Raw genomic sequence first — 13,572 nt, 5'->3', positions numbered from 1 at the left:
TATTCAGTAAATGTTGCACATGATGAACCACTAAGGAGCTGTGTGGATATGTAAGATCCTCCCCTCCTAGCCAACTATGACCTGGAGTGGTGGTCCCAAGGCCACCCAAGGATCCTATATCCCTGGGGCATGGTGATGGGCAACACTAAAGGCTGCACTTGGGCAAGGGGGACTCCAGCAAGCTGGCTGAAGGAACCCCCAGAATCTTGGTGAATCTTCAGACAGGCAGACCCCCTTCCGGCATTTGGACTCCTTGTGATAAGGAGTCACATGGACTGCCTGTCACCTGACCAGTCTTTCCTTCTGCACATTGTCAGCCCCTTGCCTCTCTGTGTTATTGTCCCTTCTGCCACCTGTGTTCTGACAAGAGCCAAGTCAGCAGCTCTGGGGACATGGCCTGTCCTGGTTGTTTGGAAGGGGTGATTGACATCTCAGCCCTCAGGACAATCCAGCACACTGGATGTCCCTACCCTAAGCATGGTGTGGAACTGATCTAGACCTCAGCAGTTGTCTTTGACAGTGATGGTCCCTGTGGGGTTCACTTCAGTCAGGAACCCTGTGCATCATAGACAGGTTCCTCCTGCCAGCTGGTTCAAAAACACATGATGGGCATTCTTCCATTGTGGTCCCACTGAGGCCTTGAGAAAAACAGCTCCAAGGCAAGCAGAGCAGCTACCATTCTGCACATGTCCCACCCACCCACTCAATGGTTGAAGACATTGAGGCTGGGAGAAGGGAGCAACGAGTTAGATCCACCAGGCCTTTAAAGCCCTCAGGATCCCAGGAGCCACTGCCCACAGTCTGCTTACCCACACAGTTGCCCTCAGGGTCCTGCAAGAAGCCGTCCATGCAGCGCTGCCGGGCCTGGCAGTAGAAGGAGCCTTTGGTGTTGTGGCATGAGAAGCCTGACTGGCAGTTGTGTGTGCCTGTCACACACTCGTCCACATCTGCCGTACAAAGGCTGGGCGTCAGGGGTGAGGCAGGTGGGCCCCACCATCACATCCGGCAACCCTGCCATACACCCCATCACAACAGTACTGTAATCTCAGCAGTCACAAAAGTCTGCATCCCAGAAAGGTAGCAGAGCTGAGTCACTGGGGAGACACCTATCCCAGGAGTTAAAATGATGTAACATTCCCCAAGCTCCTCCATGACCCCACTATTCAAAGCATGTGAGGTGATTTGATTAATTGCATCCTCACAGCCATGCAAGAAGATCCTGTGACTAGCCCATCTTCCTGAGGGGGACACTGAGGCAAGCTTCTACTGCTACAGAATGCCAGGCAGTCCGGTCCCCTACCACTCATCACCCCACACTTGTGAGGAGCAGACAGAAACATGAAGCAGGAGCATGGGGCTCACACCTGGGGCCCTTGCCACGACCGATCCTTCCTTCATATGTCAGGCCCCTGTGCTTGCTCTTCCCTGTGCCCAACCCCTTCGAGGCAGGCTCCCACCGGCCCGGTCTCAATGACAGTCTCACTTTTATGGGCTTTATAGACCCACACTAGACACACCCTTCCACCTCCCGTCGTCACTTATATTCCCCACTTCCCCTACCACAAGGTCACAGGAAGGTCACTTCACACCAATGCTGCTGGTACCCAGAACCCCATCTGGCATTAAAAGAAGCTTGAGAAATACTTGTTAAGATGATTTTTAAAATCTCTTCTTAGAAAACAAGGATTTTCCAGTGAAAGGGACATGAATAGTCTTCCGTGGGGCTCCATTTCAATGTGCAAAGAGGGGAATGGAGGTACGGTGAGGGGAAAGACTGGCATAGAGGCCAGCTAGTGGTAGGAAGGCCAGGGGCAGATGCTGGCCTTGTCCCAACTCCCGTCCCTAGCCTCAGACCCCGCTGCTCCAAACACCCCCACCTGGAACAGGAAAGTGGGGGAAAGAGACAGTAGGGGTGGGGCATGGCTGCATCCCTCCCCCGGTGGGGCTGGGCACTTTCTCACCTGTGCACTCTCCATCTGTGAGTGCATAGCCTGACTCGCAGGTAAGCGCCTTGTAGCACTGGAAGGAGCCTGGCGTGTTCACACAGTGCTCGTCCCGGGTGCATGTGTGTAGGTCGGTCACACACTCGTTGATGTCTGTGTGGGGATTGAGGCAGCTGTCAAGGCCTGCAGGGGCTCTGGGTACACAGGCCTAGCACAACCAGGCACCAGGAGGCAGGAAACACCAGACTCTGGCCTCAGGTACTCACCATGCAGGGAGAAGCACGCAGCTGATGTCCCTCATCCAAGTATCCCTTCATTCAACAAAGATTTATCACACCCCTCTATACGCCAAGTAGGGGCCTTGGCGAGAGGGATGGGTGAGTGACAAGACAGAAACACCTGCCCTTGGGGTAGACACTTGGAAATGTTTGCATATGCAATGAGGTTGCTCAAGAGGGCTATTGGGACCACAGCAGGTGGAGGGCAGGCTAGGGTGGAGACAGGTCAAGCAAGTAAGGCAGGGATGAGGAGCACCCTTAGAAGGATGGCATCTGAGTAAGAATGTGAAGAGGTGACAGCAGGAGCCACTCTGACAGTCCAGGCAGAAGGAACAGTTAGACGATAGCCCAGGTGAGTTCAGGACCAGCCCAGAGGCAGGAGTGGCTGTAGGGGAGAGAAGAAAATGTGAACAGGAGGGTTAGGTCGAGGAGAGGATGGGAGCCATAGAGGGTTCCTGGCAAAGGAATGAGGGCACCCTGGCTGGAGCTGGAGAACAGTTTAGGAGGAAATATAATTATCCCTAGATGGGTGGTGGCTGGTAACCCTGTGCGTGGGAGAGGGCAGAAGCAACAAGACCCATTGGTGGCAGAGGTGGGCGTGAGAGAACCAGGAAGTCAGTAAAGCTTTGGGTTACGCAGCTAGATAGGTACCAGCACCTGGGGTGGAGCAGGCTGGGGCAGGTGTGCATCGGAAGGTTCAAGAATTCTCTGGGGCTAGGAGGCACTGAAAGACCCACCTCTCTGCTCACTGAAGGAGCCAAGGGGAGTGGTCAGGTGGATGAGGTCACTCGACATGAGGAAGAGGCCAAGGACAGACATTGGGACACTGGGAATAAGCAGCTGGAAGGAGGGAACAGAGAACTGGGGCAAATGGAAAAAGAAGTCACCGACCCATAACTGCCTCCAGGCCAGGGCTAAGGTCCCATGGAGGCTCTGCCCAGCCCTGCCTGTCCAGCCTATACCGGGACATAGTGGCACTAGGCACAGCCTAATCACTCAGTGCCACATTGGCAGGTGCTTATTCTGTGCCATGTTCCTGAGGCCACACAATGGGTCAGTCAGCACAGCCCCTGACCTTCGAGAGTGACCAGCCAAGCACCTGGATCAAACCAGGCAGGTGGATACAGATGAAGGGGTGTGAGATGCCTGGGGCTCAGCTCAGAGAACTGCCCCCCCTCCCGGGCCCTGCAGTGCCAGATGCTTCTATGAGGATAACTAGGGGACCAGGCAGGAAAGAGGGGTAGGGGAAGAAACCATTCCAGGCAGAGATGGCATGGACAGGAATGGGGACAGGGAAGTGACAGTTCTGGTCAGCCACCACAAAGACTTCTAATTTACAGCTGGACTGGCAGGGCCAGGACCCCAGGAGTTTCCCAAAGCTGGGAGGCCTCACCATACTGAATGACAATAGCCAGCACTCACAGAGGATCACCTGGGGTCAGGAAGTTACAAAAGTCGCTGAGACTTGCTGTCTTGTGATACAGGGGTGGCTGTTTCACAGATGGGGAGCTCTCTCCCCCCAGGGGATGCCACTGGAATGAGGTATGTGGCCAGCAAGGATGGAAGTCGGGGCACATGGTCCAAGCTATACCCTTTCCCTCACTGCTTGCTTCTCACTGCAGGGAGGGTCCAGAGCTGAGGCTGCACCATCTCAGCATCCTGGTTCAGCCCAGCTGGAAACTTAAAGCAGGGGGTCCTAGCAGAGGCCACACCCAGTTTTGTCCCCAGCTTCCACACCTCAGTGGCTCAGGAACCCCATCAGAGCCCCTCACAGGAACTAATACACCTGACCTCCATAGTGACTTTCAGAAACAGCCACCATTGTCTCTTTCTTAGAGGGGGAAACTAAAGCTCAGAGGGGTTAGCAGATGTCAGCGAGGCCACACTTCATCCTAGCATGACCCTGCCCCCTCCTCTGCCTGAGTTACTGCACCTGAGTGGAGCAATTGGGGAACCCCCAAGCCATATCTGCATGGAACAGGACAGTGGGCCGATAGTTTTTGCAGAATTAAGAGGGGAGAAATAGAGCATGCTCATAAATCTTGCTGAATGGAATGTAGCTTGGCTTTCTTATCCTCAGGCTCATCTTCCAGCTGCTAAGGACCCTGCAGCACAGGTCTTAGCTGCCAAGCCAGGGAGTGGCAGGTAGGACATCCTAAGAAGGGACTCACATGCCTCCCAACAGGCACACACAGACCCAGCCCACCCAGAAGGAGCTGCCACCACCGGCAAGCACATCAGGAGGGTCATGTTGTACCACAGCCGCAGCCAGGCAAACATGTTGGCCAGCACTGCTGCCCAGCAGTGCAGAGGAATACAAGGACATGTCCAGGCTGGACATGGTCCCCAAGCACAGGCAAGACAGACAGGACTCTGGTCCCAAGCCCTGAGCACTTTCTGCCCAGTTCCCACCACACCTTTGTCTCAGCTGTCTCCTTGCTCTGTGCTTTCCCCCATCTCCAAACCCTGCCCATTCTTGGGAGGATGACATCTCCTTTTGCCTGGGTCCCTGTCATAGCATTGGTCAATCTTCCCAACTTCCCCACTACTCAGGCCAGGGCTTTTGTTTCCTCAGTGAGAATACCAGATGACCCAAACATAAGACAGCATGGAGCCCCTCCTTGTCCACAGAACCCCAGAGTCCCAGCCTATACAGGCATAGGCAGACAAGAGGCCATTGAGGGAAGACTCAGAGGAGAAAGCACCATCTGCTCAGGGTCACATAGCAATCGGATGCTGAAATTGGGTCAGCTGGCCCCAGTACAATCCACTCGTCTCTTGGGGGAGATTCCAGATAAATCTGTAGGCAACCCTGCATGACCCAGGCTGTGTACACACTGCATTTGTCCCACAATCCTCATAGGTGTCAACGGCTTCCAATAGCTGAGAAAGACAAGATCCGGAGCCACCGGGTCCCACTTCCAGCCCAGGCCTCCCTATCCCGCATCTGGCCTCCCTGTCCCGACACCAGGGAGCTGTCCTATTAGCTTTCCGAGTCACAGGCGTATCTGGAAACAAGCGGGACAAGACACTGGGACACAAGGATGTGACACAGAGCGCAGCAGGACGCTGTGTGGGAGCTCACATGCAAAGGACAGGTCCTTTAGCATGTGGCACAATGTGGTGGACCGGCGTGGAGCAGAGCAGATAGCCGTGACACAGGCGGCAGGCAGGGGCTCCAGCTTACCCACACACTTCCTATGTGCGTTGAGGATATAGCCCTCTGCACAGAGCACTGTGTGGTTGACACAGTAGAAGGATCCCAGGGTGTTCACACAGAACTGTTGCCAGCTACAATCGTGAGTGCCCATCAAGCACTCGTCTTGATCTAATGACAGCCACGGAAGAAAAAACAGAAGGCTGTTAGAGAGATATGGCTGCCAAGGTCATCCAAGGACAGAGGGATTTAAAAAAAAAAACTAGACAAACAAACAAAAAACCCAAAAACAAAACACAAAACAAAACAAAACAAAAAAAAACAAAACAAAACAAAACAAAACAAAAAAAACCAAACACTCAACTATGTGTGCCTGTCAGTGTGAAGGCTGAACCTTGAACCCAAGTTGAGTTTGTAAAACTCAACGTTAGAGCTGGCTCCCACTACCCAATAAGGTCAGATGGAGTAAGACTCAGGAGGACACGCCACCAGCCCACATCCACACCGCAGGCAGCAAGCTGCCCACACCCACTCTCTGTAATGCCCAAGTCTGCAGCCACCAAGGAATTAGCAACAGAAAAAGTCTGCACGTTCAAAGGCTTTGGGGTCCAGGCCAGCAGCACTCACAGAAATGGCTGGGGGAGGGGGGCTCCAGAGGCTGCCAGACTATGCAGGGGCTATGCAGAAGGGCCTTCGTGGGCTGGTTTATGAAGTTTCATCAGAAACAAATCTGGAAATGTTTTAAAAAGTCTCAGGCTGTCCCAGCTGGGAATCCCTGTGATTGTTCCTGAGAACAGCATGGGGCAGCCCTCTCTGTGCAGGAGCTGCACACATCCTCACAGATGCTCCTTTGCAACCTCTGGTTTCTACCCCTTGGCTCCTCCTGCTGGAGTGACCCCTGGGGAGAAGGGGCATGTGAGAGAAAGTGAATACCAGCCCAGCCACATGGCCAGCAGAGGCAGTATACTGGACACCCCAGTCCCAGGTCCCTGGTGGGGATCAGACCTGAAAACTTCTAAACCAAGATATCCTTTCTTGAGTCTCCAGAGCCCTGGGGAAGATCAGAGCCCAAAGAACACAGTATCCCCTGGGCCTGTTGTCTCCACATCAGAGAAAAAGATCAGCTGTCACCATTCTGTGTGCCTTAACTACCTTCTTCTTTAGACTCACAGGGCAATGTCACTCTCCAGAATGAGTGCACATAGGATCTGAGCTTTGGAGAGGAACGTGGCATCCTCTTGGACAGACTTGATCATCATATGCAGACATTCAAACTGTGTCTTCTGAGCCTGAGCCCACACATATCCTGAACTTGTAGCTCCCTATCCCTCCTCTGTCCTGATAGGAGGGGGTAAGGTCCTGGGACCTCTCAAGCTGGTTCAGACAAAACTCACGGAGGAAGCTAACCAGCAAATGTCACAACTACTGCTTCCACTGCACACATCACCAATGTCAACTGTCCTTCCATAACTGAGGACCTTATCTCCACTTCAGGCATAGGGGTAGGGGGGTGAGACCTCTTCTGGATGCTGCTCCTGGCAAACAGTGACACATCGCTCCCCACCACCCCTCAGGCTTGAGCATGGATGAACTCCGAGATCACAAAACAAGCTCAGCCACCCCAGGCCATCCCACTAGAAGCAATGAGTTGAGGATGGCCCATGTCTGGCATAGGTCCTGGCTAGAACACAAGTTCTGAGCTTCCCCAGACCCCCTAATCTGGGGGAGCCTGTAGAGTTTCCAGGAGTCTGGGTCCAGCAGGCCTCCAGGTAACATGGGTACAGGCTCAGTTCTGGGAACCATCTTCTAGAAGGCAGCAGAGCAACCGGGCAGGAGCGGGGACCCTGAACCTCTCCAGTACCATGGTGGGCCCACACCACAGGTTCGGTGACACCAGAGGGAACCACCTACTCCACTCTGCTCAGGTTCTCTGTCACAGCAGCCAAACCTCATGATCAGGGTGAGTTTGAGTCCTAGTCATCTCTATCCTAAGCCCTCACCACACGACAGCCTGACCTGCAAAGGTTAAAGGGTGATACCAAGGTACTCACCTTCACAGGACACGCCATCTGCCATGATGGCATAGCCAGGAAAGCAGGAGCACATAGCTGTGCCTCCAACAACACGGCACACCTGCCGGCAGGGCCCGTTGTCTGGGGGGAAATTCCTGCAGTCAGAACACATAGCTCTTGGCCCTGACCACACTGCTTAAACCCCAACTCTGAGACAAGGGTTGGGGTCTCCAAAGGCCCAGGGAGACAGACGTGAAAAGAGGTGAATCCCATGCCTGTGCCTTTTCACAGTGTCCCCAGGAAGTGGCTCTAGTCCCAGCTGGCACTGGAAACAATATTTTGAGTTTCTCCCACACAACACTCAGATGCTAGTCCATTCCTCGAGTGCCAGGGAGGACAGTGAGGAGCAAAAGGCAGGAGGCAGGAAAGGAGGACATCCCAGCATTCCTAAATAAAAACTTGGCTTTACAGGAATGAGACAGGGCAGGTGACCCACACATGGAGACCCAGAATCCCCCAATGTCACCACCTCCTCCTCCTCAGTCATCACTAGGCAAGCCCTACCCCTTCCACAAAGCTCCAGATGGCCTGGCCCAGCTCACATACCTCCACACCACACTGGCCAGACTTCTACAGCTCAGGTCTGCAGAAGGCACATTCCTCCACTCACCTTTGCAGGTGTTGGGCTGTGGCACCGGTAGTGGGATGGTGTTGGGGGACATCTGGGCAGACTCAGGCCTTGGTGCAGACTCCCGTGCAGTGTCCAACTGTGGGGCACCTCCGTCTGTTATAGGCAGAGTAGACATCAGGGGGCAGGCTTACATCTTCTGTCAGACCCTGAACACTCACAGGCAACTGACTGATGACTGCACTGACCTCTCCCCTTGCCCATTCATGAGGGAAAAGACTGAGGCTCAGGGTACAAACACACCCTGGGGAAGAGCTATCTCAAAGCTACTGGGAGAAGGCAAAAGAGGGAAGGAAGAAGTAGGGGGTGTCTAGACTAAAAAGAAGCTCCACCCCATACAGCTGGCAGGGAGAAAGCCATGATGCGAGGGACACAGCTGGGCCTGGTAAGGGTCTAGCTCCAGGCAGCCTTCAGAATTCCCAGAGCTAGGAGTCCCCTCTGGCTTCAGCCAGCATCAACACAGGGACAGCAGGAAAAGAGGTAGCCTAGTAAGGCCACCCTCCACCAGCAGGACAAGCCTATAGCTCACCTGGGCGGCAGGTGCGGCCGTCGCCCTGCAGCTCGAATCCAGGGAAGCAGGCACAGCGGTAGGAGCCCACAGTGTTGATGCAAAGATGCTGGCAAAGCTCCCCGGGGAGCAGCAGACACTCATCCTGGTCATCTCCTGGCAGGCTATTGGGTAGTTCAGCCTCTGTGCCCAGTGACAGGGCCTCCCGACTTGCCATCTCTGCCTCTGAAACTGGGGTGGTTTGTTAGCATTTGGAACATAGCCAACTTGACCAATGGGTAGCTGAGCCCATAGGATCCAGGAAAGCAACAGGGGCTCAATGGATGGTAATGATGGAGAAGGAGGAAGAGAGGGAAACATGGATGGATGGATGGATGGGAGGGTGGGTGGGAGGGCGGGTGGGTGGATGGATGGGTGGGTGGGTGGGTGGGTGAAGGAAGAAAGGGGGATGGATGAATGATAATGAACCCATGGTAACAGTCTGAGTCTTCATCACCTGGGTCCCTTCAATAGGACAGGGTCATGCCTAAAGCGGGCTCTTGAACTAGAGTCATAGAAGGAGGACCAGCCTGGGTTGAGACAGGTCAGGATATGATGTCTGATTGCAGCTTCCTTAGCTGTGTCAACACTATGTCTCTTTGTACCTCCAGGTCCTGGGACCCACTGCCTACTCTGTAGAGGGGTAGCAGGTGAGAAGGAAAGGTTGCTGCTGGGCTTCTCTGCACTGGCCTGATACCTCAGCCTTTGCCATCAGCCTCAGGCAACAAGAGCAGAATGGTGGCATGAAGCTGCATTCAAGGGCATGTCCTAGGGAAGGTATCTGCCTTGAGCTCCATCCTGAGGAGCCATGGCCTTGTGTCCACAGCTGTCCTGGGGACTTGGAACAGTGACTGGGCAGATTTCCTGAGCACACCAGCATGCACCTCCATGGGCCAAGCCCTGCTCACTGCCATCTGCAAGCCCTTTGTGACCATCCTCCGCAGAAAAGAAAAGGGGGGAGGATAGGCCTGAGGCTGTTTCAAACAGGACTTGAAGCAGAACAGTCTGCTCCCACCACCAGCATCTCCCAGACCCAGAAGACTTCAGAAGCTCTTCACAGGAAAAGGCATGATGTTATGTGGGTGGTTAAGTTGGGGGATGGATAAACCCTGCCCAGCTGTGTTGTCCACCTGGTCCCCTGTGTCACATTCTGGCCACTGATTCTGGGTTTCCACCTGAACTCTATTTTGAACCACTCTCTGGATAATAACTTGTTCTTCAGAAATTACCGTTTTTAACCAGCATCTTGAGTGAGCTGTTAGATGGGTGGGTGAGTGAATGGATGGGCGAGTAGATGGACAGATGAATGGCAGGATGGATGAAAATAGATGAGCAGGTGAGTGGGTGGGCCGCTAGATGGAAAAGATAGGAGAATGAGTGAGTGGGGGAGGCGGATCGTGGGTAGATTTGGGGATTAATGAGGGAGTGAAACAATGAATGGATGGACAGATAGGCAAGTAGATGGATAAGTGGATGGATGGATGGTGACAGATAGATGACAGAATGAAGGTCAGATGACTGCATAGAGAAACAGAGAAACAGATCTGAATGGTGGAATGGGGAAACAGTGGAAGAATGTGGATATGGCCAGAGCAGCCAGGGTGGTGAGGGGAGGGTAGAAGGTCACTGGTGAAGGGCACAGAGAACTGTGTAGGACTGCCAGCCATGCCAGCACAAACAGAATTAGGGTCCAGTCAGTATCTGTGGGACCCTATAGAGAGGAGCTCAAACTTCAAACCACATACAACAATGGTCCTCACTGTGGCCTGTGGCCATCCAGTCCAACCATCCTTAGAGCTATAACCATCCTCCTCCAACCGCCTCTTCGCAGGCAGCACCTACCTTTCCGTGGGGTGGCCTCAGGCTCTGGTGGCCGGCGGACCTCAGGCACTATGAGCGGGTCTTCGCCTTCACAGCAGGACAGCATGACATGGTTGCAGGGATAGCCCAGGTTGGGGTTGGACTCACACAACTGGCCCTCAGCCCGCACGCGGAGACCCAGGCCACAGCAGTCACAGCATTGCTGAGGAAGACAGAGCATCAGCACCAGGCCCTCAGTGCCTGCCTGACTCCTCACAGTCTATGTGCCTGTGACTCATTCAGGATCCGTGGGCATAGCCTGGGGCAGGTTCTGGAGTGAATTAACATCGTCTAGTTCCTCTGTCTGTGTGCTCTCCCAGGGTAGAGGGTGGCCCACCCCTTCATCCCAAGTCTGGAGAAGGGTAGGACTAATGTTAATTTTCTTTAATGAATGAATACATGTCCTGTTTGGAAAGAACTACAAATGAAACCCAGTCCTGCTCACCATGCCCTACCCTTAGAGGCAGACTCCAATCCTGTCAGTTCAGCAAAAAGACAACATTTCTCAAGGGTCCCTACAGTCCCAGTGACTTCATAAAGTGGTCAGGACAGGGTGTACTGGGAAGTGTTCCCACCTCTCTTTCCCTGGTACTCTTCAGAGCGCATATGTGATGGGCCCCTGGTGTCATGTCAGGTCACGGAGAGACAATTCAACAAAAAGACAGAGGCTGTATCCCTAAGGGTATGCAGACACAACGGTGCAGACTGCCAACAGCCACAGGGAAATCTGATTTACATTGTCAAACTGTGGCAGTAGGTTGGGTGCTGCAACAGCTCCAGCTGCCCAGCCTCCCTGGTACCCAGTTTGTAGCTAAACAGCTCAGCAACTCAGAGAGTAAGCATGTGGCTCCAACTTGGGAGTGGCCGATCACTTGCTTTGGTCACTAGTGTAAGATAAAAATAATCATGTGCCCATTTGGAACCTAGTCTTCTAAAGATCTTGCATGCCATTATAGTGTGAGTTTGGCTTATGCCTACTCCAGGGCCCAGGGCAGGTCTAAGGTCACTGAGGTCATGTCCCTGAAGAGGACAATGGTCTCTTCTCTTATGTGAGCAAGGGGCTCTACCATGCATATCATGCCATGCCATTTCACCAAAGGCAGCAGGGCCAAACTGAACCAAAACCTTTCACTCTCATAAGGGGGTTATTTCAGGCATGTCACAGAGAGAAAAGCTGAGCAATACATGCTTTCAATCTCTTCCTTAGAGCTCTATCTGAACCAGGCCCAGCCAGCCCATTGTGGGAGAGAATGTTCCATTCAGGGAACACAGACAGTTTCGCTGTAGGCCACCTATATCACCTGGCTTCAGAGCAGTCACCAGCCAATGACAGCCACACAGGCCCAGCTAAACTTTTTTTTTTTTCTGATGCCAAGCCAGCTCCAAGCACAGCTATAATGATTGATACCCCAGTCCTTCATCTGATGCTGCAATATCCACTGCCAAAGATCACATGACCACAAGCTCCAGGGCCTGGCACTGGGCCTTGCCTACCCCCAGGATGGGCAATTCCTTGCTCCTGTTTTACACAATGGGGAAACTGAGGCTGAGAGAAGGAAACTGGGCTTAGGGTAAAGGTAACCTCAGATGGACTCTACACTTGCCTGCAGCAAGATCCTCTTTTAAAAGCAGGTCATCTTCCTTCCTCCTGCTTTATCCCTATCCTTGATGCAGCTTGGGCCTGCCTGCCTCCAGCCTCCAGAATACACATGCAACGGAAACCAGCTTCTAGGACTTCCTATTTCTTGCAGCCACACTGATCCTTGGACCACTGTACACTGCAGCACAATCTCCACCTAAGACCTCTTCAGCTACTCCCACAGGCACACCACACCCTGCCACACTCAACCAGACCTGCCTCAGAGAAAGCAAGATGTCATCTGGGTTATTAGTGGGGTTCAATGCATACTTTGTGCATTTGTTGACCAATGCCATAACTGTTAACATTTCCTGAGCAGATGATGATTCTACACCTCCACCCTGCCCCCAAGATGTGGTGTCACCCATCTCAGCCACAATTGTGGAAGTGGGGGGGGACTTGCCTTGTACAGGGAGACACCACAGGTATCGTTGTCCTCTGCTCCACAGGCCTCACCCTCCTTGGCTCCCAAGACGCCAGCCATGCAGCTCTTCTCTTTCAAGTAGGAGACACAGCAGTGCCTCTGGGCTATCCTGAAATAGGAGGCGGCCTCAGTACCTGTCTTCGTGGGACTCTCCCCTGGAGGGTGACAGTCCCCACCTCACAGGAGGGAGATGGACTGGAGTCCTGAGAAGGGAAGCTCCCACTGAGGTCAACAGTAAGTGTGGCCAGTACTGGCACAAACCCCACCAAGTCTGAGGCCCCACCCACCCCTACCCCACCCCCTCACCCAGCTCCCAAATAAATCACCGGAGGTGTATTCTTTCTTATAAAAGTCCAGCCTCAGCTTGGCTTGTTTCTAGCCAGCTTTTCCTAAATTATCCAGTCTATCTTTTGCCTCTGAGATTTTACCTTTCTCTATTTCTATATATCTTTTCTTTCCTTCTTATTCCATGTCCGGCCATGTGGCTGGGTGGCCAGTGCTTCTTTTCTCCACTTGATTTCTTTTGCTTCCTGAGCCTTCTTTTTCTCCTTCTATTTATCCCCTCTGCCTGACAGTCCGCCTATCCTTTCCCCCGCCTTGCTGTTTATTGGTCATTCAGCTCTTTATTAGATCAATCAGATGTTTTAGGCAGGCAAAGTAACATAGCTTCACAGAGTTGAACAAATGCAATATAAAAGAATGCAACATATCTTTACATCATTAAATAAATGTTCCAGAGCATAAACGAATGTAAAACATCTTAAACTAATATTCCACAAACATCTCTCCACATGGCTAATCTGAGAAAGAGGAGGCTGATGAGTCAGCAAAGCATAGATCAGGGGAAACAGAACTCCACACTACTTGGGAGGGACACATGAAGGGGTCAGCTGTCCAGTGATGGAGTCATGGTCCATGTAGTGGGGAGCTCAAAAGGATGTAAGTATTCATTATGGTTGCAAAACTCAAAATGCATGGGGTCTGAATAATGTGCATGTTCTAACCATTCAGTAACCCAAATGGG

General features: G+C 52.9%; 1 protein-coding gene across 1 annotated transcript in view; it reads right to left on the bottom strand.

Moving 5' to 3' along the window:
• Fbln2 (fibulin 2) overlaps positions 1-13,572 on the bottom strand; it is a 36,856-nt gene that overhangs the window by 5,206 nt on the left and 18,078 nt on the right. The window contains 8 exon segments of the mRNA XM_051203452.1: positions 810-947; positions 1,962-2,096; positions 5,409-5,549; positions 7,430-7,531; positions 8,061-8,174; positions 8,608-8,817; positions 10,468-10,651; positions 12,528-12,657. Coding sequence (XP_051059409.1) covers positions 810-947; positions 1,962-2,096; positions 5,409-5,549; positions 7,430-7,531; positions 8,061-8,174; positions 8,608-8,817; positions 10,468-10,651; positions 12,528-12,657 — 1,154 coding nt within the window.

The sequence above is a fragment of the Phodopus roborovskii genome, unplaced genomic scaffold, assembly GCF_943737965.1.
Source record: "Phodopus roborovskii unplaced genomic scaffold, PHOROB, whole genome shotgun sequence".
In the NCBI taxonomy this organism is placed as follows: Eukaryota; Metazoa; Chordata; class Mammalia; order Rodentia; family Cricetidae; genus Phodopus; species Phodopus roborovskii.
Note: the sequence above shows the minus strand (reverse complement) of the source record. Positions and strands in the feature narration are given on the sequence as shown.